Source organism: Haliotis rufescens, unplaced genomic scaffold (genome assembly GCF_023055435.1).
Source record: "Haliotis rufescens isolate VD_foot unplaced genomic scaffold, xgHalRufe1.0.p SCAF_6, whole genome shotgun sequence".
Classification (NCBI taxonomy): domain Eukaryota; kingdom Metazoa; phylum Mollusca; class Gastropoda; order Lepetellida; family Haliotidae; genus Haliotis; species Haliotis rufescens.
In genome coordinates, this window is record NW_025964334.1 from 42,729,619 (window position 1) to 42,755,329 (window position 25,711).

The 25,711-nt window shown below is 39.8% G+C and overlaps 1 protein-coding gene across 5 annotated transcripts in view; it reads left to right on the forward strand.

Annotated features, from left to right (window-relative positions):
• Nucleotides 1–25,711, forward strand: part of LOC124114626 (CWF19-like protein 1) — a 329,927-nt gene that overhangs the window by 31,202 nt on the left and 273,014 nt on the right. For 4 of the 5 annotated variants that reach the window (XR_007218701.1, XM_048385574.1, XM_048385573.1 and 1 more), the window contains exon 2: nt 16,262–16,346. Coding sequence is in view for 3 of the 5 variants with exons in the window: in XM_048385574.1 (XP_048241531.1) it covers nt 16,262–16,346 (85 nt within the window). In the remaining 2 variants the exon portion in view is untranslated. Of the gene's footprint in view, nt 1–15,590; nt 16,068–16,261; nt 16,347–25,711 lie in introns of those variants that run through there. The other variant, XM_048385576.1, reaches the window with a different exon arrangement.

Below are 25,711 nucleotides of genomic sequence, written 5' to 3' on the forward strand. Positions count from 1 at the left end.
ATATACATATCAGTCTATCTCATCTACTTGCTTAGAGCCCTATGCCCAGAAGGCGGTGGCTTATGGGACAATCTGGTGATGCTAACCTCCGAATTCTGTGTGTCTCAAGACAGGTCATAGGCCGAACCAGACTAACCTTTAAATTGGCAGATAGCTATAGCTTTTCAGGTCAAATTTGCTGGAGTATACTACCCCTTTATCCTCGGTCTTTGCAGTTTGGACATCCGCTGCAGCATAAGACTGTCCTTGTTGACACCTCATGCTGGGTGTGGTAAAGGGGTGCTGAATCATTTTCCTTTCGACATTGCTTCCCAACACCATGGTTAAACAAGATGACATATAGAAACTGATAATACCTCATATCTAACAAGACTACATACAATTGATCTGACCATTGGCCATGTTTTTTTTTATTATCAAAGCTTGTGACAGAGAACCCATCAAATTGAATCCGTTTGCAATCTCCAAAGGTATCCAAATGTCACCAAGTTTCGATCAGGTTCTCTCCTTGTGGAATTTTCTGAATGCGCAAAGAGACAGCAATCCGTCAATCTGCTGAAATTGAGAATTTGTTAAGATGAAGGCTGCACAAGACACTGAACTGAGGCCTAAAGTTTAAATTTTTACCAAATAGCCATACAAGCATTTTTTTTCAGGTAGCCAGTGGTAAAATCTAGAAGTCAAGCAAATATTGTAGGTAGCCTAACGCATCTGAAATTATCTTTCATCAAATGACTATCATATGTACAAGTTATAGCACTAGTCTTGGAATTGTATATTAGTGGAAACTACTTGATTTTTGTTATTTGTGACTCAAACAATGATGCAATTTATGTTACCAGATTATAAAGGTATATCCTTGCTCATGTTGCTTATCCGATGAGCATTGTCAACTAAAATAAAGTACAAATTACATTAATATTTATGTATTTTGGTTCATTGTCAACTTAAGGAGGAATTATTTGCGAGTACAATTGCTAGCAGATCAGCTGTTATTTATTTTTGTGTCTACAATAGAATTTGTCGCCACAAGATATTTGGCTACCTCTGAATTTTAGACAGCAGACAAACTGACATTAGGGTGCATTGGTGACCGTTTTAGTTGCAACTTTGAGGCCTGGAACCTGGCCTGCAAGGGAATTTTCACGACAGGGCTCGCTGCCTGTCCGGCATGACCGAGGATAAAAATAGTCAAAGAACTTGTCCAACGGTCCGTCCCTGCTGCCAAACGATTTACTGTAAAGAAGGATGGTGTAGTCGAACCCACCAACACCTACCCCAACCTTTTCCACGAATGTCTCCCTCAATCTATCAAAGCTGGTAAGTGTAACATCTGAGTAGAGGTGAATATCCCCAATCCACTCCGGTGCTATACCTGCATTTTGAAATGGATTAATGTCCTGCCATACCTTTGCTGTTACCGCTGTGGTGACAAGCACGAGGCCACTGATTGCAGAAAGGATGTGAAGTGTTCAAACTGTGATAGGAAGCATATGGCTTCATCTAAATCCTGCCCTGTGACTCCTCCCAAACGAAAATCTCAGACTCCAAAACCAACTCCTGAACCAGAACCAGAAGTTGTTTATCTAACAAAGAAAGCTGTACCCTGTCTGATTATTGTCAGACAGGGTCTGGTTGTCATGACCTACCTTGCAGGGGTCCTTTTAAAGTGCAACATTTCAGTTAAGGTAATATTTTAACTGTAAACTGTTTTACAAAACAAACGTGATATGATGATGCAGTTAACTCGAAAAAACAATTAATATTTTTCTTACAAAGAATAGTCAGTGTATTCATGGTGTTACATATGTCTTTCCATGGGGAGGTCAGTCGTGTCATCATTCATGTAATCAACATTTCCTTCATATCAGATATTATCTCGTGCGCTCAATAATTACAATGTCACACACTGCAAGGTAATAGAACAGTCCCAATTGACATGCTAGTCAATGCCAACGATGTCAAGATCAAAGGAACATGTTTCAGGTCCACATCCACATGCTTTGGGGCTAGAAGCCAAATCATTTAGGACAGCTGTTTGATAGTTTGTTCTCTTAAGATGGAGCTTCAGTGTCGACTGGCATGTTGGCAGATTCATACTATCCTTATGATTCTTTAAGACCTGTAGGTATCGAAAAGTATGAACAGAACTGCTACTGCTTGATGAAGAATAACAAGCTACAATGTGTCTTTCATTTCTGTATTACATCAAAAGAAACTTCAAACGATTCACCTAGACTTGTCAAGAGATGTGGATTTCGCAAGGCTGTTTTCTTACCAATGCCAGGCGTCACAAGACATGATTCATATTCCAATACAGAAGCCACGTTACGGTATTATCTCGATGCTGCATATTCGACATTTTGTGTGGAAAACCCAGTCATTTGACTGAAAATAGAGTCCATAGACTCGCTTTTACAGGTAAAGAAAAACAACGGACCAATACTCATCAACATGGCACATAAGTTAAGTCACCTATTCTGTCTGAGAAAATAATAAGAAAAAAACAAGTTATCATACTGTATTTTGACAGGCAGCAAGTAAAAAATGCTGTCCATCAAATTTTTTGGCCCAAACAATCAGCACATCTGTATCTGGACTATTGATTATCACAGTTGAGAAACCTTGCTGAAAGGTGCCAGCAGCATGTAATAACATCCTGGTGTAGGCCTCTTCATGTGAACAGGATATGTGTGTCAGCATCCCAAGTTGGCCAGACACCGGACACACTCAAGACTATTACTTGAGTTGCATCCAACAACAAGATGATGATCTTGTGATTCTTTTACTCTTGGCCCAAAGAATTTCCATTTCTCTACTAGAAAGTGTGCTAGGGCAGATTTATTTTCATGGTGGAAATTGAGCTAGTCCCAAGGTTTTGGTACTGAAACCAAGGGTCTAATAGCTTGTTTGATACCAGTTTTGCCAATCTGCCTTTTCCGCTCATTACCTTTGATTGAGTTTTCATTGTCATACCTGTCACATACTATATCAATTCTTTCAGCTCCTGATGGTCTGGAAAAAAGTGAATCAAACAGCTTTAATGTATACTCTTCAAAATGTTTACATGACAGTGCAATGGAGAGTGAGGACTCGATAACTGCCATCAAGTCAAAGATTTTGCAAGCTGTACCTCTATTAGAAATGTCTGTCACTGATTTTCCTCAATGGCTTGCATGAGACTAAACTTTTTTTGCATGGGTCCATCTGTGAGAGATATAGACAAGGGAATATCTGTCAACTCGTACTTGAATAGTTCAGATGAAGAAAACTGTCTCATCTGAGCGACAATGACAAGCCTGCTGAAAGCTCTTGATCACTGGTAAGTACACTGTTGGTTGATAGTGCTTTCACATGTTTCTATCGGATAAGGTCAAACATTCTGAAATTGTTCTTCTTTTATTGATAAAAAAAATCCTTCACCTGCAAGTAACCTTGAAACAAAGCTCTGTGTGTTTCAAAGTTCCACAGCATGATGCAGATCCCCTCATTTTCTGATGGTGCTACTTCTCCTGACATCAAATTGATGAGTGTTTTACTTTCATTACATGCAAATGGATTAACTGATTTCAGAATGTGGTTTGTCACATTTTGGACATCCTCCACCTCTGCTCAACCACTATTTTGGTTTGGAAACAGATGTGTCCTGCAAGGCTTAGCTTTTTGAATCCATCAATTCACAGTTTCCTCTATTTTGTACTTATCCTGCATTACTCCTTTACCTTACGGCAACGAAAAACAGCACTTTGCAATGGCCTTATGTAAGAAAAAAGTGTTGTTTCCATCTCCAGTTTACTTTTTGCAGGACCAAATGAAGCCAAACTTCCGTCGACTCGTACAGGCATCTCATCACAAGGGCTTGCTACCCGTAAAGATCCAGGGTAGAATAAGTCTTCAGCAACCCATGCATGCCGTAAAAGGCAACTGTGCTTGTTGTAAGAGGCGACTTACTGGATCGGGTGGTCAGTCTCGCTGACTTGGTTGATGCACATCATCGTATCCCAATTGCATGGATTGATGCTCATGATGTCAATCACTGGATTGTCTGGTCCCGACTCATATAGCTGGAATATTGCTGAGTGCGGCGTTAAACAACAAACAAACAGAGGTGATTGAGGGATTCCAGCTTTTCCTGTAATGTCGTCAATGCTGGGTCGGCTAAGCGCTGACCTACCTACCTGCTAGCACAGCCTATGTACACGCATCCTACGGCACCATCCTCGGAGAACCCATGGATGCAGAACTCAATGCAATCAATGTGGGGGCAGTCCTTAGTACAAATATACCAGTGAACCAGCCTCCTGTCTCCAGCCTCCAGCCTCCTGCGTCAGCAATGACTCTTACACCTCGGACAACCCAAGCGCTAGCACTTGTACCCCTGCTGTATACCACATGCCAGCTACACTTTATGTGTGCTCTACAGCGATTGGTACACCATCAGCTAGCGCCACTGCTCATACATGGATTTCTTTGCATGACTTCATCTAAGCACTCTAGAGTAAGAGCTATGCATGACAGTATAAGCCATTCACCTCAGAGGAGAGCGCATCACTACCATTCCGATTCTTTGGAGGTATCACTCAGATGGCGATTAGGAATGGGATTCATCACAGCGGACAGCCTCACGTCGGTAGCACCTGCCCTGGAGCCGGATTGATGAGAGGGATACCATCCTATTGCAACCCATGTCTATACCAGCGGATCCTATGCTTAAGGGTATTGGTTAGGGATCAAGATTGACCTTCAATTTTCCTATCCATGCCTTCACTGAAGCAGACCAGGCTCATGCTTTGGATGAGGACTTTGAGACCAACCACACTCAAAGTCCCAGATGCCGTATTTGCTTTTATTGAGACAGAAATCAGGCATGTACTCCAACCAATATCCGCACTAGCATTCTCAACCCCTTGCAATGGAGCAGGACATGATGGAATTTAACCCTAACTATTTTAAACAGCGACAAATCGACCACATGAGAAATCACCTCAGAGTGGAGATCACGGTTACGTGCAGGCTTGGATCAAGGATCGTGATAGGGGCAAACTACAAGACTCTTATCAGCCCCATCGTTGAAAGTTCCAGGGCAGGAGTAAGGATAAGAAGGGGAAACACTGAAGTGTTAGAAAATCATGAATGGGAGCTCTAACCACCAGTGACAATAAATTGCTGGGCACTAAAAGTAAAACAACTTCTTTATTCATATGGTTTTGGCCATGTTTGGGATAGTCACAGGAGTAAATCATATCGGTTTTATTGATAACTTTAAAATAAGATGTATTGATATAGATAACCAACAGTGGTCAAGCAGTTTAAGAACTTACTCAGAACTTTCTTTTTATTCTTGTATTAAGCAATATAATTTGAAATTATCTAGATTGTATTTCAGTAAGTGCCTATCGTATTGCTTTGAGTAAATTTAGATGTTCTGGTCATACTTTGCAAATTGAAAATGGAAGGAAGTACAATATACCTAGAGCTAAGAGACTATGTCCATTTTGTGTAAGACCTGAAGTGGAATCTGAATATTATTTTTGTTTATAATGTCCATATTATGATAGTTTGAGACGTAATGTTCTACCTTATTATTTTTACACAAATGTAACTTGTGATAAATTTGTAACCCCATGCATAATTAATGCTTTAGCTAAATATATATTTCTATTTGGCAGTCCAGTCGTTTGGCATTTCTGTGGTCAGAACCCCTTATCAGTGCCAAGAGACAGATGGCTGAAGATCTTATGCCATCTGTCACCTGCCCTGCGTCAATCATGTACACTTCACCAATGGCAAGTGTTCACTTCAGCCCAGGATTTGAGAAGCAGAGGCTGCCTACATCTGCGCCCAATACAATGGTTCCTGGCCCCTACCCCTTGCATCAGACCCCAGGATCTGTATGCAGCCATCACTCTACCACCACACATTAGACCTCTCCTCAATTAGTGACCATAAGGTCGAACATCTTAGGAGGCGTCTCCTTATCCGGTCTTACCCCGAATTTACACCTGTTCGTAAACACCTCCCTTCAGGGGTGGGTTGCTCATTTACAGGGCCAGACAGCCTCATATGTCTCCCCGCTCCCGGATCCACAGGCTTGGATGGTGCATTGATGCATTCAGCATCCCATGGGAAGGCCTAAAAGCGTACACATTTCTGCCTCCTGTACTACTTCCCATGGTGATGCATAAATCCAAGCTAGCAGGAGCCTCGCTCTGACTTTGGTCGTACCCTAGTGGCCAGCCAGGGGGTGGTTGGTTGACCTCAAAAACCTTGCAGAGGACAATCTACAACTCTCACAGAGTGGTTGAACCTACTCATCCATCCTCACAGCAAACTACCTTACCCAATGCCAGCAGATTTTTACTGAACACTTTATTCATCTCAAAAAGGCGATAAGCGCTAAAGGCTATTTAGCGCAGTCAGCTAAGACCATTGCCTTGGCTTATCGTCATTCAACCAGAGGGTTATACGATGACAAGTGAAGATCATTTGAAACCTTTTGTAAGGCAAAGGATCGGGATCCCACAATGGCATCGCGTAAGTTCTGAGATGTAAACATTTGAAAGCTAGCACCATTACAACATATTTGGTAGCAGTTAATTCAGCATTGGATGTTCCCAGAAAATCGCAAAATGACTAAGATCCCGAAACTACAGGCCCTATCAGGCTCTTTAAGGCTAGATGATCAGAAGGCCAAATTTTGCCCCCCCCTGCGTGGGATTTGAATGTGGTACTTCGAGGATTATGCAGCCCGCCGAGCCCCTCAACGCATCATCCTTTTATGACCTCACCAAGTAAACTATACTTCTCTTGGCTTTAGCAACAGCTGCACGGGTGAGTGAGTTACATGCACTTGACATCACCATTTAGAGCATGGTACACAGGGAGTCGTGCACCTTGGGTTGGGCTGGGATTTCATAGCAAAAAATCAGGCCAACCTGATCGTTCCTTCACCTTTCCACCAGACGGACGGACGGAAACAGCTATTCATTCCCATATCCTGTACGTCCACAACTGAATCTAGTGAATCAAGTGAATCTGAATCTGAATCACGACATATCTCTATGGTTACACGCAGTCAAAGGGATCGATTTTGTTATATCCAAGCTGCACCAGTGCAGGTTAAACATTGCTAGTACAGGTAACTGTTATTGTCAGGTAGCACGCAGTGCAGGTAACATTTCCCACCACAAGTGCACCATGTGCACAGCAGTAGTTAGTTATATTTGATAAAAGTGGAAAACTGAATTCTTTTACACCTGGCTGCAAATCTTTTAGAATCCAGGAAAAAATAGTTCATGAAAATAGTGAAATAAACAGGTGGTTTGAATGCAGTGAACTTGCAGAACTAATTCTGCACAAATTTTACTGGAACAGTCACTCATGAGGTTGCAATCACAACAAACAGACACTTTGAAACTTCTTTTTAAGGTTGTTTAACTGGATATCAAAATGTGAAAAAGCCATATACAGATTTCCAAAAAATAAAATAGTGGAGCACATTCTCAAGTTTATTTTCTCTTTGAATTTATTTAATATTCAAAATAACTGAAAACACAGTGTTTCAATTTTTGATAACATGCAGCCAATATTTTGGTGGGGCATCCTGATAAGTTACTTGGTTGAAATTGTGCCCTGAGTCATCATGCAGGCTTACGCGATTGCTTACCTTGATCTGCCGAGAGCAAACAATCCTTACGAGATCAAAGCTGTAGCCTTAACCATGGCTCTACGTAGCAACTGTTCTAATAGAGCAGACCGCCTCCGTTGTTTAGTGGTAGAGCATCTGTCCGGTGGGTGGAAGGTCCGGGGTTGGATCCACAACCATTTCAAACCAAAAAGATGTTAAAAGATGGTACTTGTTGTAACCCAGCCTGGCATTAAGGGTCTCAAACAAGGACTGTTCGGCTTAGAGTCAGTATACTGTCTCTGAGTGGGATATTTATGTTAAGGTGCGGCATGGTATCTCAGTGGGTTACCACTATAAATACGTCATTAGTCCGGAATGCTACAAGCACAAGCATGCCTGGCACACGCACGCACGCACGCACGTGTCACTATATATTTGCAATAATTTTGAACACGACGATAAACCCCAATTCATCTCACCTCTATTAGAGCAATCACGGAAGGTTGCTTTTGGAGGTCCAACACGTTTTTTTTCAGGCATTATATTCATGATGTGGCGCTTGAAGATATGGAAGGTGTTCGTAGCCTTGGCCCTCTGGTAGTAGCCAAGCAGGTAACCATGCAGTCTCATGCAATGCTGAGCCTGACACGCCCGATAGGGAAACTTTTCAAGCTTTTCAGCTTTTTTACAGTACCCCGGGTACATAAAGATTTTAGCTCGTAAACTCTAATGTTCCTTTTTCACTGTTTGTTCACTTGGACTTATCCTAAATTCTCATGTTTCTTTCTGTAAATCAGATTGAACTAGCCCTACCATCTTCCGTTTTATGATACGCTTCCCTTGACAACTTGTTGTTTGAAGGGTTTATAATTATTGAGGATTTTTGACATATGAAGGTATGCCCACCACCATACCCTATTTTTAACTTATCCTGCATTATTCCTTAACTCTTTCAACACCAGTCAACCAGAAGCTTTTACTACTCTGACACCGAGTTCCCAGAGACTCTTGTGTGATAGATGAATTCAACATTTATCATGGAAAATATCTGCTGGTAAAACATCTTAGCTAATACATGTTATACATCATCTCTCTAATGTTGGCGACCTCACTTTTAACAGACTTGGCCGACTAAAACAACTGCCGGATGGAAACGACATATTCCAGGGAAATTTGAACATCCCCACGGACAGCCTGTTCGGACACAGGATGGACGCTCCACGGAATGGACGCTCCATCCAGACATTTTCCTTAGGAACACGACAACATGGGACATCGAACCTAGATCTGTTTGCGACTTGGCTGAGCCATCAGCTACCAGTCTACATCAGTCTGGTTCCGGATCCAAGACCTTAACTGATCAACGCTCTGTCCATGGATTGGACCAATTTTTTGCATATGCCTTCCCCCCATGGTCACTTCTCGACAAGTTGATACAGAAGATAAGTCGACAGACTGTATCTTCATTCTCATCGCCCAGATCTGATCCAAGAGACCCTGGTTTCCCAGACTACTAACTCTGCTAATAGAAGATCATCTCCCACAACCATTTTGCAGAGATCTACTGTGTCAACACAGGTTGGACATTGTTTATGAGAATCTGCCCAAACTCAATCTCACTTCTGGGAAGCTATGATGCAAAGAATGCAGGCCTCCAGATTATCTGAATCTGCCTCTGTAGCGGTGGCTAAATGTTGGACATCATCTTCCTCTCTCCTTTACGACGACATCAGATGGGATAAGTTCATCCAGTGGTGATGACGTCCTGGTCTAGAAAATGATGCCACTATCCCTATGGTTGCCGACTTCCTCCTTCATCTTCGGCAGGATAACAAATTTCGTCATTGGACAATAGAGAGCTACCGATCCACTTTTCTTTCAGTTCTTCAACATGACGGCTTATCTATAGGCATTCATCCTATCTTAAAAAGACTCATATGCTCATTTCTTTTGTGTCTGAAATGCCACCTGTCACTGGTGTTATCAGCTCTACTAACAGACCCCTATGAACCTCTCAATTCTGCTACTTTACACCATAAGGCTAAGAAAGCAGCCTTTCTATTAGCCATGGCTACAGCTGCTAGGGCCTCAGAGCTTCACATAATGGATAACAGAATACATGGGTCACAGAAAGTACACCATGCCTGAACTAGGACCTACAGTGGATCATCCCCGATCGTCTTCTGTGCCCCCATACCAGCTCTCAAGTTCTATCTAGCAGCTACGGATCCCCATCACCCAAAAAGATTATTCATACCTTGCAAGACTCATGCAGTCAAAGACATTACAGTAGAGACCTGGCTTAAGACCACCACAGCCTCAAGACTCAGAGGCTGAATCAGCCTTTCCTTCTGGTATATTTTGGCATTTATAGACCGAAATGTCGCTCTTAATTGAAATAAAGAAGTTGTTCATCCATATATCTTACCCTTACTTAAAAAGAATACTACCTCTATTACATCAGAAGTACTCCGTCCCACCTCCCCAATCATCTGTCTCTAGTAGACTGATGTATGGAAACAAGTGAGTAGGTTTCATGCCTTCAAGCACAAAAAGAGCTGTGAGGAGAGCTGAAGGGGAGATAACTGGTGTTGTATAGTTGACAGTGAAGAGGACCCCAGTTGAAAACCTAAATTTTTAAGTGTAGTGTAATTGCAGCCAAAATGCAGGATTTATGGCAATGATGTAATAGAGGTAGTATTCTTAGAAATATAAACAATGATAACTATTGTTCGATTTTTCAGGGTATTCTTGTGTATGTTATTGTTTCACATTTTGCTACTTTTTCAGAAGCATTAATTCTTCTCATAAAAACATTGAGTGAGCAGGATGAAGTAATTTCATGTCAAAAGTTTTGGCTACTGGAAACTCATGGAATTTCCACCCGAGCCAATTCACCCTTGTGGCATCAGCAGCAATGCCAATCCATGTTATCCTTACAGTGTTCCTTCCCACACTGTTCTGTGACAAAATCAGACAACAAATTATTATAACCCCGTCATTCATCATATTCGTGAAATCAATGTCTGATGCCTGGAGCTCTTCATGCCAAATCAGCTCATTCCTCACCACTCAGTATCTTGAATATTACAGAATGGGACAAGTTTGGCATCGGGATAACTCGTGAGTGTCTGTAGACTAAAGTCACAAGACACCACGCCTACGCATAACCTTCATAAGTCTCCATCACCTATTCTACCCATACCGTTCAGTTCCATAATGACTCGGGCATGACTAGGTAAATTTGCACTGAGTTTATCAGTGTGGATGTAGTAGCTCAGTTGGTTAGCTGTCGGGCTAACAATCTGAAGGTCGCAAGTTCGCATCTAACAGATTCTCACTTGTTGCTTTTCTTTGAGACATGTGACCTACAGCAGAGATTGTCCTCACGAGATGTTCTGGTACTGTATTCTAAAGGTGTGTGTTGTGTCCTGTGAGGCTCCTGGTCAGGTTATCCACTCTAATTATGGACACAAAACAAAAAGGAAAGTAGTGTAATCTAAAGTTTATTTTTTAACTGAAAAGAGGGGGCAAACCTTCATCGACTTAATTTGAAGAAAAACCTGCATACTTTTCCAACTTCCCTGATTACTAAAAACTTTTATACACCAACTCCTGAATTCTATATATTATTACATCCACCCATCCACTCCTGTAATAAAATATCTTAAAACAAACCTGTTAAACTCCTACGCTACTTCTTCCCTTCCATAACTCCCATAAATCTAACAATTATCCCAGACAAGAAAAATATTGAAAATGAAAGTAAAAGGTCAAGACATGGGAGCTGACTTATAATACATTACCAGATACTGGATAAAGGTAGACTGTCGATTCCCTACCCAGGGTAGGCTTATATTGCCGACACATAGACCATATGACTTTGAGAACCAACACAACCAGTGACCACGCTTATTACATCCTCTGTCTTTCAAACATGGCTGTAGCCTAGCAGTGCATGCAAGGAGCGTGAAATCATCACGTCTCCTACACACTACATTTCTAACTATATGAATTAACCCCAAATCGACCACAGTATACACAGAGTGATGATGTCAATTATTCTGTTTAGGAGAGACTCGTTCAAGTTAACTTTAACTGACCAATGTTAACACAACTGATTTACATCATATTTGGGTTGCCCAGAAATTCCCATATTTGGTGAACACTAGTCTGGTTAGTTGTCTCCATGTGATGTCATCGATAAAGCTGATAGTTTCATTTATGACCTGTGAAGGTCTGGGTAGAGAAGAGGTCTTCAGTAACCCATGTTTGCCATAAGAGGCGACTATGTTTGTCGTAAGAGTGGACAGGAGTAGTCTCGGGAGGTCAGGCTTGCTGACATGGTTGATGCATGTCATCATATCCCAGTTGTGTAGATCACTGCTTGTGATGTCAATCACTGGATTGTCTGGTATAGTCTTGATTATTTACTGACCACATTCATGTAGCTGGGATATTGTTGAGTGCGGGTTTAAGAACAAACGGGGGGCACAGGTGGCCCAGTCGTCTAAGGTGCAGAGTTGCATCCCTTTGGCACGCCAGAAACCTATGATTGTGGGTTCGAATCCCGGTTTGCCCCGATTATGTTTCTAGGTTTGTCAGCACCATACCCGTGCTCGTGGGTTTCACCGAAGCGGCGTTAAACCAAACTCACTAAAGAACAAACAAACTAAATCACTTTGCAGTGCTTAATTCAGAAATATTTATCTAAGAGTGGTAGTCGTTTTTACTGCCTCTTGATTTTAGAAAAACCTTTGACTCTTATTAATTGTTATCCTCTCTGGTGTGCAGTAATGAACAAAGATATTCATGGATGATTAGTTAAGGTGATGAAGAATAGGAAGGATGTGTACTAAGTTCCTTCCTCAATGTTTATGACTTAGTTTCAAATTATGCTACAAAACGCCAATTTTAGGGGTATATTTGTTGAAGCTGATTTTGTAGAATTACTATTAATATAGTATGTGGATAACCTATGTGTATTTGCTGATTCTGTCATTGCACTTCAGAGGCATATAGGCATTTGCATTACTTCTGTTCCACATGGGGATTACCATAGATAAGGTCTACTAATGTTTTTGAAAGGTGGTTTTGGACAGATAGTTATGAAAAAAGGTTCATTAGTGGAAAACAGATGAAACATCAAGTTATTACAACTATCTAGCTGTCCTTTTCTCCACACGGCTGTCATGGAAGAAATGTAAGGAGACCCTGTCAGAAAATCAAATATAGCACTGCATTCTGTTAAGAAACTACAAAATAAATTCCCAAGTATGCCTGCAAGTGTACTAATTAAAAGTGTACATGTAAAATCATTAGTACATATGCATGGTTTTGGTTTTGTATGGTTTTGCCAAGATGTTGGTGATATATTGCAATTTATTAGGATGTTCAAACAGAGGCTTGTAGATTGTGAATATGTATGTTAAGTAAGATAACTGATTCGTCTCATTTGTTGTGTTATAAATGTGACCCTTTGAAGATTCTGTGGTAGAATAGGTCTTCAGCAACCCATGCTTGCCGTTAAAGGTGACTATGCTTGTCGTAAAAGGCGACTAACGGGATCGGGTGGTCAGGCTCGCTGACTTGGTTGATGCATGTTATCGTTCCCAATTGCATGGATTGATGCTCATGATGTTAATCACTGGATTGTCTGGTCCAGACTCGATTGTTTACAGACCGCCGTCATATAGCTGGAATATTGCTGAGTGCGGCGTTAAACAACAAACCAACCAACCAATGTTATAAATGCATAAAAATGTTATTGGATGTTGAATGTTATGTGTTATTGACTGTAAGTGATAAAGAATATAGAAGGAATGGGTGCCTGCTGAGATTGCATGAGGTTCCTTAAGTCCACTTAAGAGGTATACCAAGCAAGCAAAGAATATCATAGATATATGGAAGGCTCCAAAGCAAATGAACATAGATGTTTTTTTCTTGTGCCTACATCTGCAATGCCTGTATCTACAGCCTGATCATAAGTGGCAAGTGCCCTGTTTTCACCACAGGCTTTCACAACTTCTTGAGAGATCTTCTGTGTTTTAGCAACTACATTCAATTGTGTTTGTGGCTCTATTATGTTTTTTATATACCCAAATTTTTGTTGTGGTAGATAGTCCTCTTACCATCTTGAATTCCATCCTATCCACGTTAGGGTTTGCTGATTCCATGAATAACCCATCATCCAGTGCATCTATGTGTCTTAAGTGTACATGATTTGTCATCTCATCCTTTGAATTAGGGTTACTCAGACCTTTGAATCCATGGCTGCTTCATGTATGGCTGGATGTATGATTGTTCACCTGCTTTGTAAGATGGAATATACTGGAAATCTGGAAATGAATGTGTCTCCAAATTAATACGGCCGCTGAATCCTAGCCAAAAATACCACTCAATATGACTCACCCCATCCCCGGTGGAATGATACATATCCTTATCTTAATCCATCCTTACCTTAATCCCATCAAACAGTAAATAGCACCTATAATTAGCACTGAATAGAGCACTTCCATAAAAACAATTAACAGTGTTTTTCTAAAACCAACACACAGTATATATGTTCACTCTGTTGCCTGGCATTAAGGAAATTCAAAGGCAATTAATTAACTGAACACACTGGAGTTCACTGATTGGTATGCGGACAAGGTGTCAACAAGTTTGACCCGAGTGGGTAGAACTTTGACAAGAGCAGTGATAACTCACCGGATGCCCATTGTATAATTCCTATTCTTTGAATGACATTGTTATATACTTGTTACAACTGCTAATCAATAAACCAAGTTTGTGTAAGTCAATTAATGAGAGCAAAGACCATTTACATTTTTCTCATTTAATTCACGCTCGCATTAATTTCAAGATTAACAATATATGATCTCCACAGTTCTTTAAAAAAATCCATAGAGTTAGATAACAATGGGTCAATCAATAAACATATTATCGGCTAATCTTTCGATAAAAGTATGTTGTTTTTACATCAATACTTCACTCCCAGATATAGGTGTATTCCGCTTGCTTTAGTAAACCTGCATGCCTTAACATTTACTTTTGACAAATCCACTCATTCGTCACCACTCGCGCCTTTCCGTAAATCTGCAAGAAGACTTGTCCCCCTATCGATGAATGTCAGGTGCGAAAAATACGACAAACCAATCAGAATGCGCTTATTATTTCAAGTTCTTCGTCAAAGAATCCCTCGGAAATAATTTTTTATTTTACATATGTCTTGCATCTAAAAATAAACCCAAGACACAGTTAAATGTGTTCAATCATACTGTATATTCTGCATGTCCTGATGTGCTTTTAATTGCATCTGAAATATATATAATGTACGGGGAAATAAAAGATGTAAACTTGCAATAGTTTCTGTCAACAAACTAACAAGATATGATCTTTAAAGTAAAATTTCGGTAAAAAAATCATCAAAATCCAATACAACTCCAACTAAAACAGATATCCAAAAACGGCTGTGTTGTGTGTGGAGACAAATCTCAGAAAGTTTGGAAGCATTTAATGCAGTGGACTCGGAGTTGTTTGCGTTTGAAGACAGGAACTCAACAGAGACTGTGAAAACTTTGAATCCACTATGGCCGCAACTAAAACAGATATCCAAAAACGGCTATTACAATTTGTTTTGTTCTGTGAGACAATACTCAGAAAGTTTGAAATCATTTCATGCAGTGGACTTTATAGAATATGGCTGCCAAACCACGTGATCAATGACCAAAGTCAAAGAACGAAAAATATCAAGGAACTGAAGCAGCAGATACATGCAAGTTCTGAAAGTGAACGGACAAACTGTTGTGGAGCAGCAGGGCAAAATATATATCATAACAAAATACTTGTTTTTCAGGTTTCTGCCCTGCTGCCTGGGGAGTATACAACCCAATCTGCCTGTTAGACGCTGGAAGGTTAACAACCACATTGCCATCACATCCTACTGGGTACCCATTCATTGCTGGGTGAACAGAGGCACATTTCGAACAAAGTTATTTGCCCAAGGAGACACCACATGCGTTACATGTGGATCAGTGTGGGGCAGGACTGAAGTCCACTTTCAAGGGACCACTTTCAAGGCAAAATTGAATCCAGAAAAAACTTCAATCCAGAATTGTTGCCGAACCATGTGACCAATGACCAAAGCAGAGAACAAAATAAGATGAGCATGAATGCGCCTGATGTCCCACTGAGTGTAAACATTTAGTGCCAATCAATAAATTACTGCGGGAATCCGGTGAGGCCACTGCCTCAGCAGAATACTGCCAACCCTAGAACTGATTGGAGAAACAACACAGAAGTAACGGAGCCATGACCTCTGTTAATTGTCCGTCACACACGTTTTCACTTCCAAGGATTGTAGTTCCACTGTCCTTGCATCTATGTCAAAATAAGTCTCTTAGCTTTCCCCAGAGGTTGGGTATCTGACGCACATTTTAAGGTATGGAAAGTTTCACTAGTATGTATGGCCAAAGCCTCAAATCCAGAGTGATTGTCAAACTATGCTTGATGAGTATCTTATTAAGTTACTTCATCCCAATCTTCGAAGCTATTGGTCAGTTGGTTTCAGATATAATTTTTGTTTGTTTTATGACTCTTTGACACATTATAAAAGTTCAGATTTTGCTTTTTCAGTTTGGTGTGTGGTGATGTCAAAGGACAATTTTCAGTTCTATTCAAGCGTGTGAATAGCCTGCAGAAGAAAGGAGGAAAATTTGAGGTAAATATGCTAATGAGTTGCTTATAAGCTGACAATCCACTGAACAATAACAGTAACATTTTCTTATGATGTATTCTTCTAATACCTTGCATTAAGGTAGACTTTGCATTTTTGCATTTTGAAAAGCAAAATGGCCCCTGTAGAAGTGTTTAAAGTTTTAATCATAGGCAATTTATATTACACATATTTCCACACCACTCAGTGGCATGCTCAAAGCGCTATTATTACCCTGGTCACGGGATCAGTGTACACTCAAGAATCATTCTCTTCTCCCTGATGAGTATATAACCCAAGCTGCCTGTTATGCAGGTTAACAACCACATTGCCATCTCATCCTCCTGGGTACCCATTCACATGCCCAAGGAGATGCCACATGCGGTACATGTGCTTCAGTGTCAGGCAGGAGCGAAGCCTTAGATACTCTGAAGAGCCAAGCTGCCGAAATGTGGTCACCCATCCAAAGACTCTCCGCAACTGAAATTGCTTAACTTTGCTTTAACTTAACCTGATTTGTGACCTGTGCGCTTTGCACAGAACCACGTGCCACGACTATTTAGCTCACCTTATTGATGTCATCATCTGTAAACATCGAAAACATCACGTGATAGTGATGCTGAAAGCAGGCATGCTTGTTCCATCAATAGAGGAAGTAACTTGTACACCAGACGGGTCCCCGCTACGCGTACAAGTGACTACCTGAGATGGGGTCCCTCATACACATGACTGCCTGTCCATGGAGAGCAGATTTGTCGAAGTAGCACAAAAACGTTTCTACAAGTGTTATTTGTTCAATTAATAAAACAAAATTAAGTACAGTTATTGATAGTTATACCAGTTATCAAATGACATGAAAGGAAATGTAAAAATGCCAAGTTCAAAAGAAATGACCCACATAACTATTTAATCACCTTGACCAGTTTACTGTTCATTGACTTGGGTAGCAATTGCAGTTGTCTTCACTTCTACCGGTATGTTGTATATTTCTTTTGTGATAGCCGCTAGTGGGTAACTTCAAATTTTAAAGTCTAAATCCAAAATTGTAATGGATTCTGCAGTCGATAATTTTCAAATTATTTCCTGACACCAATGACAGGGAGAGTTACAACATAAATGATTTATGTCATAATAAAAATATGATATTGTTATTGGTTTATGGTTGCAAGTACAATTCTGAAAAGTGAAGTTGTCAATGAATTATTTTTTTGAGAACCCCTCGTACTCGGAACGGATGAAACGTAGGTAGTTCAAGATTTGCATGGTGACTGGATTGCGTTGAACGATGGGATCAAGAAATATTACTTGTCTGTATGATTCCTTTTTCATTGTTTATGTTGCGCAGTGGAAGGCGACGTTCACGTGTCTACCTTTCGTCTTTTTTAATCCACTTAATGTCCATGGCCACGAATGCAGGAATCTAGATAACTAACAAACTATAGGAGCAAGTACACACGAATATTGGTCCAACGACAATAAATACCACAAGTATTGGTCTACGACCGTAAAGTGTGTCTTGCTCCAACGACTGAAAGCCCTAAACTGTGAATAATTAACTATAGGAGCAAGTACACACTTTACGTTTCTAAGGACCATGAATATAGGTCCATCCAATATCTATAAAGACCACGATTATTGGTCCAACAACAAATAGTTTCTGTAAAGACCACAAATATTGGTCTACGACCGTGAAGTGTGTCTTGCTCCAACGAACAAAAAGCCTACACTGACGATTGCAATGTGTCACGTGTCAGCATTCATTTTTGCACGTGAAACAAATGCCACAATTTGATTTCCATATGGCGTTTATGCTAATTGTTCATGTTACATGAACAGAAACAATGTTTGTTTTGTTTATATTATTTCTCTCCTCAACATACCCCCTCTTGATGATAGACCCATATCTATTAACTAATACCAATAAATTTTAACACGAAGACGAACTAACAAACCAACGAACAAACAATCCTGATCAAAATTCTACTATTTTCACTATGTACAAGAAATACTGATCTGACATGCTAAATCTGCTCTTGTAGCCTCACTGTACTGGAACATTACTTCTCTGTATCACTGTTCCACTCTAAGGAACAAATCTTTGTCACAGGTCTCGTAACTTGAACCTCCACAACTCTAACGAAACCATCCTGTCAAGGAAATATCTTCACTATCCTGCCAAAAGGCCAACAACAACGAGGTGTGTTGGGAGACACTACAATCACAATGTCATCAACTCTAAAGTCTTTGGTTGGAGTGAACCATTTTTTCCTGACATTGAGAGTTGGCAACCATTCTCTCATCCAACGTCTCCATACATGTCTCACAAGCTCTTGGACTCGTCTCCATCTGCTCCTTGGAGTGAACGATGAATCAATGTCAGGAGTGAATTCTCCTCCCATCTGTCCATGAAGGAAATGGTTTGGTGTCAAAGGTGTCTCATCTTGCGGATGGGCACTCGGGTAAGTCAATGGTCGAGAGTTAACAAGAGCTTCTGCACCTGTTAAGGCAGTCATTAACTCCTCATCAGTAACATCTTCGGCGCTCAATATTGCAAAGATGGCGCGTTTGGCCGACTTAATCATGGACTCAAAAGACACCACCAAAGTAAGGAGCATGAGGAGGATTGAATGTCCAAATAACTCCTTTGTTTGTAAGTGAGGTTTTTACTGCATCTGAGTCCAGTTCTGACACAAGAACCTTCAACTCCTTTGCAGCCCCAACAACATTTGTGCCATTGTCTGAAAGGCGTTTAAGAAGGATTCTGTGTCAAGTCCATAAGCCATCTCTAAGTGTACAGCTCGTGTTGAGAGACATGTAAAGAGACAAAGGTATCGCTTTTCCTCTACCTTGCACTGTGATAAATGGGTCAGCAAAGTCAACACCAACTTGAGTAAATGCACGTAACGAACATTTCACTCTAATTGCTGGAAGATCTGCCATGATTTGATGTGTGGGTTTTGTCTTCAGGCATCAACACCAAATACACTCTCTCTCCCACTCACGAATCTCTTCCCCGGATGAAATAATCCAGAATATTGACGATAGTGCTGCTAAAACACTGTTTGTACTCATGTGCTTACCTTCTTCATAGTATTTTTTGACTATCCGTTTTGTAACCCAATTTCATCTTGGAAGTATAATGGGAAATCTAGCATCTGCAGATAACACCTCTGCATATATCAATCTTCCACCATTTGTGCAGTAACAACAAAACAATAGGATTCATGAAAATATTTATTAATAACATTGGCAATATATTAGGGGCTTCTCGGTCTCTACATAAAAAGACATACCCTGTGGGTATGAATGAAAAACCCTGCGGGTATGAATAAAGAGGTAAGGGTTGTGCCGACCTGATTGAATGAATGCTAGTTACCCTGCAGGTAATGAACAAGTCCTGAGACCGTGCCGGCCCTGTACTGTTAATTTGGAAGAAAGGTACTTTAGGTGGCCACAAGCAATTCCTATACAGTATGCAGGGCATGGAATGACTTGTGAAGCCCAGCCCCTAGGTTGCTACATAAAAAGACATACCCTGCAGGTGTGAATGAAAAATATGACATGTGAAGCCCATACAAAGAAATAAATATATGAAACCGAGTAGCCCAAAGGTGGAGACAGGGGATGGACGGAGGGTATCGCTGCAGCTGCTATAAACATGGCAGAAATAGGTAAATGATATCGAGGGTGTTGGGGTTAATATAAGAAAACATTGTGACGTCATGTCCGTAGTTCTGGGCATGAGCAGATGATAAAATGGTGCATTGTGGGATAGCTTAAATGTAACATGATACAGAGTATTGTTTACGTGAGGGGAGTTGAAAGTGAGCTGGGAATTACTATGGAGAATAAATGATATGTATACGTAAGTGGATATGGGCATATATATTTATGGCAGGACATGGCAGGGGACATCGTGAAGCTAGGAACATAGGGAAATGTAGAAAATATATGTTATCACTGCACAACCAAAAATATAGAATTTACATGATCGAGGGAAGCCATTTTCATCAAGCATTGGATGGAGAGATAGAATCTTACTTGTTTTAGGCAATGGTTTAACCTTAGCCAAGGCATAAAACCTCACTTTCTTCAGAAAATGCCTCTTTCTGTGTTTTAGTCAACAGTTTCATTTCAGCATCTTCAATTTCTTCAAGATCCAGATCACTTTTTTCGCTGATACAGGCTGGTATATGAGAGTTGTTGAAGAATCTGAAAACCAATCATTTTCTGTTGGAAGTCAGGAATTCAGGACCGTTTAACCATTTCCTGTTCTCCAATGTTTGAACTTGAGCACCATAGCTAACAATATCTGCAGTGTTCAGTTGTGTGGGGACATACCTCCACTGACTAGGATTTATATTCTCATGAACGTATCCAACACGATTTGCCACAAATGACTTGAAACTTCTACTCAGACTTTTCACCCACCACAACACATTTAAGCTATCAGACCATAGTTTTGCAGACTGAGGTGTTATTGCCAAGGCCCTTACAACAGCATTGAGAAGTTTAACTCCAATGACAGCTGCAAGCAATTCCATTCTTTGAATACTGACTGCAGCTACGAGATTACTAGAGACCACCTCACCTTTGTCCATAGTGCCTGCATATACAACAGCCCCATATGCTTCTTGTGAAGAATCTGCGAAAATGTGCAGGTTTGTGTTTTCTTTTTCAGAAGCCACTTGAATGCATTTTGGTACCCGAATCGATCTAAGAAGTTTTATTTCATGATACCACTGCCATTCTTTCTGTTCTAATTGGGGGTTGATAACTTCAACATGTTGTCCATATTTCTTGGAGGATAACTTTGGCCCTTATGATGGAAGGTGCAAAAATGCCAAGAGGATCTCAGAAAGTTTCTTTTTGTCATGCTAAAACTGTTGTCATGAACATGGTAAAAGAAACGAAAGTCATCACTTTCTGCATTCCATGTCAGACCAAGAGCTTTAACTGAAGGCAACTCCTGCATGTGTATATTGATCTCCTTCAATCTGTCTTCAAGAGGAATGTTGTCTAGAACCTGTGTAGAATTAGACACTCATTTTCGGGCATGCATACCTGCTGAACTCCATAAGGCATTTAGCTGTTCATAGAGTTCTATTGCCTGACTATCACTTTCTGCTGAATCCATGTTATCATCCATGTAAGTGGATTTCTGAACTGTTTCTGCAGCCAAAGGGAATTCTCTTTTGTGATTTCTGGCATGTTCCTTTGAAATATATTGTGCCAAGAAAGGAGAACAATTAATTCCAAACACAACTCTGGTAAATTTGTAAACATCAGGTGTTTGGTACTGGTCCATTCTTATCCAAAGGAATCTGAAATGAGAACGATCTCCTTCACTTATTACAATCTGGAGATACATCTCAGCGATATCACAAATAATCGTGACTGGGTGCTTTCTGAAGCGAAGCAAAATCTCAAACAAATCATTTTGATTTTTGTTGTTGTTCCATCTGGTTTCACGACAGGAAAATGAGATAAGAACCATTTCTTTTCTTTATAAAAAAAATCAGGCACTTTCCTGATGTAACTTGTGTTGATATATTGTGCAATGACATCATCATAGGCCTCTGAAATGGCTTTGTCTTTGGACAACTTCTTTTCATTTTTCAACAACTGACTGAAAGCCATATCATAGTTGCTAGTAAGTTCATCAGTTGTCTATTTCCAAGGAACCCCAACCTTGTACCTACCATTGCAGTACTGAAGAGAAAATTGTACAGAGTCAACAGCCATTTGATCATTCACACTCATGATGGGATTAGAACTGGAAACATTTTCTCTTTCCCAAAATCGTTGGACCAAAAAATCCTTGTCCTTTTACCCACTGTGTTCAGTGTCAATGTTGTTGACAAAGAATGTACCTGTTCCTTGTTTCTGTTTAACATGGAGCCCTGTTATATTCCCTACTCACATCCACCCCAAAGTTGTGAGTCTAGCCACTGGTTCTCCAGGCCTAGCACACACATCACCACGGGAGGAAATTCAGTTCCAAGTGCAGAGAAATGAGATTGCTTCTTCGAAGTAGCCATTGAAGTTGTCTGTGTTCGGTTCTCTGTGCCACTCCCAAACATTATACCTTAGAAATCTCCTCTAACTTTAATGCAATTTGTCGTCTTTTGCCTCCATATTTCCTCTCCAAACGCTCAAGAGCAATATCATATGCCACCGAACTATGACCCCTGACGCAGGATTCTTTGCAAATATGACACTCAATTAAGGAAAAATACGTCAAGAAATAAATGACTGCGTCATGACTGACGCAATTTCAAAATATCTGTGTTGTTGTTTACCAGCTTTGGAATGAAAATATTACAACTACTCACCTGAACTTAATTTATAAACATTTTCCGAAGACAATATATGCAAACGTCTTGAAATTTTCGTCTAGTTTTTAATTATCGTCGTTTTTAGAAGTAACATAACTTCACATAACACCACTGCCACGGGCTAATTTGCATAGCCTGTCAGATGACCAGACTTTTCTCTCGTTTTAAAACAAACAGCCAGGGGCTTTACATATTGTTTTGCATAATTATATAGATATGCTACTAAAACTGTGCGACTGTGAGGTACACGACAAAATATATATAAGTGAACGTAACTCTCACACTCCGTGTGGCTTCGATGACAGCATGTGATGTAAACAAAGGAAAACTATGCAAATGGACAAGGTTTTTCACGTTTCAGCATATTTTCTCACTAAAAGTTAACCATGACATATGTTTATCTAGATGTATAGACTCGTAAAAAATGAAACAAAAGATAATATTATGATTGTTGCGGTGAATAATGTGATTTGGCGCGGTCACAGTATGTGGTTAAGCGGAACCTATTGAACGGGGGTAAATGGAAGTTGTAAGTATCGGAGGGACACATGTTTTTGCCGAAATTTAGGTAAACATTATTGAACGACATTTTAAATAAAATTAATAAAATAGATGACAAACATAAGGTCAGATATACAGAGAACACATTTTTATTACCAGATAGTGTAACAACAGGATTAACTTGCGTAATTCAATTCGGATTTGTTATGCTATTTCCGATGACGGATCATGACAGCCTGAAATGAGACTGAAGAAAAGTCCGTGCGTATTATACACGAGAGATTTTTTCCGGATTTAATTGCCCATAATTAGGGGTGCTTATTATACACGAGTGTGTATTATACACGAATAAATATGGTATATACGAAATGTAAAGATTTGGGCGTGTTTGTTGTTGCTAATAAACTGTATTCAACCAGAAAATATTACGAGTGTTCACAATTCTTCAGTTCAACTTCACTGTTGAAAGATAATACAAGATAACTAGATAAAAGATGTAAATGAGTTAGTGGTATTAAATTATAATCTGACATGAAATGTATTTTAATATCCATCCATGATTAAAAATTATTTCTCACAGTTGAGACTGATGTTATTTATTCATCCTGTATTAGTGTCACTGTAAATTGTTTCATGAACTGTGAAGTAATTAAAGATTGTGAAAAAATAAAACAACAAACTTTGTTTTTCATTCATATATCCTTTATTTCTCTGCAGTACAATCAGCTGAGAACATAATTAGCACTTGTTAACTTAAACTAAAGACATATAATATTTAAAAGATACTTAACTTTAAGTGTAACATTAACAGTGAACACTTTAAATTTCATTAATCATACAATAAAACATTTGACTCTCAAAAAACATTTTTGACTCCCAAAAATTCATAGGCTGAGTCAAGGTGACTCTCAGATATTGGAGTCTAGGGGGAACCCTGCCTAACCCTATCCTAGCTATTTAATTTGTAACTACTGACACACTAGGCGGGTCTGGGGTATTAGTGAGCCACACTCACTTTTGCACTTGTTGCTGTGTGTACTTACCATCAGAACTGCAGCTCTGAGCACCATCAACACTAGCTCCCTTATCAGACCCCTGTTTGCTACCTTTTGCCCCATGAGAAGTCTGACTTTTTTCTGAATGAAATATAGCAGATATTCCCTATAGCATTAGACTTAGATGAACTAGAATCCAACGTGTTGCTTAGGTACATTTGTGCTTTGTCAATAGCTGAATCTATGACTTCCTCCATTTCATCTATTTCAATGCTTGTTTTCTTCGCCTTATCAACTTCACCAGCTTTTTTGTAAGCCTTCAAGAGCTTTACAATTATACAAACTGCTTTACTGTGAAGAGAACAGACTTTACCAATTGTTTCCCTGATTGTTTTGCGTGTTGGAAGTTCTTGTTCAAGCAACTCCAACAGTTTATTCTTATTTTTAGTCAACGCTCATTTAGCAACTGTCTTTTGTTGCCTCAAGGCTGCTATTATGACATCTAAGTCATCATCTGTGGATTCTGTCATTTTGGAATCCACTTTTGATTTAGAATTTGTGGACTTTATCATGATTTTATCACTGTCCTCTGAGAATTCTGATCCTTTAGAATCTACTTTTGATTCCAAACTATGAGACATTATCCTGGTTGAAATGTAGGCCTGTGAAGCCTAATAATAATCACAGGTAATGTAATGAAATTTTAGTTAAAAAGAAACCGTCAGAACTATCAAAGTGAAGTAAAAAAGACAAAAGAAAAACACTCAATAAGGAGAAAAACCATGCCCTGCTACCAATGTTTGTTGCGCAGTGGAAGGCAACGTTCACGTGTCTACCTTTCATCTTTTCCACTCCACTTGAACTTATAAGATTAATGGGGAACTAAACATGATTCTCTTCCTATGACATATGGGGAACTAAACATGATTCTCTTCCTATGTCATATGGGGAACTAAATGTGATTCTCTTCTTAATAAAAATAAAGAAACTATGGAAGGTCCATGTGACCACGAATGCAGGAATCAATAGATAACTAACTAACTATAGGAGCAAGTACACACTTTATGTTTGTAAGGACCACAAATATTGGTCTATTTCTATATTTCTATAAATACCATGAATATTGGTCTACGACCGTAAAGTGTGTCTTGCTCCAACAACCGAAAGCCCTAAATTGTGAATGTAGGAGCAAGTACACACTTTACTTTTCTAAGGACCACGAATATAGGTCCATCCAGTTTCAATAAAGACCACAATTACTGGTCCAAAGACAACTAGTTTCTATAAACGAACGAAAGGCCTACATTGACGATTGCAATGCATCACGTGTCAGCATTCATTTTCTGCATGTGAAACGAATGCCATGATCTGATTTCCACGAAGTATGTGGTGTTTATGCTAAATGTTCATGTGACATGAACAGAAACAATGTTTGTTTTGTTTTTATTATTTTCTCTCCTCAACAGTTTATAATTAGTATTTCTGTAGATAATAACACAGGTATACGGCTCATATTTTGTCTTACAAGTAGGAACAA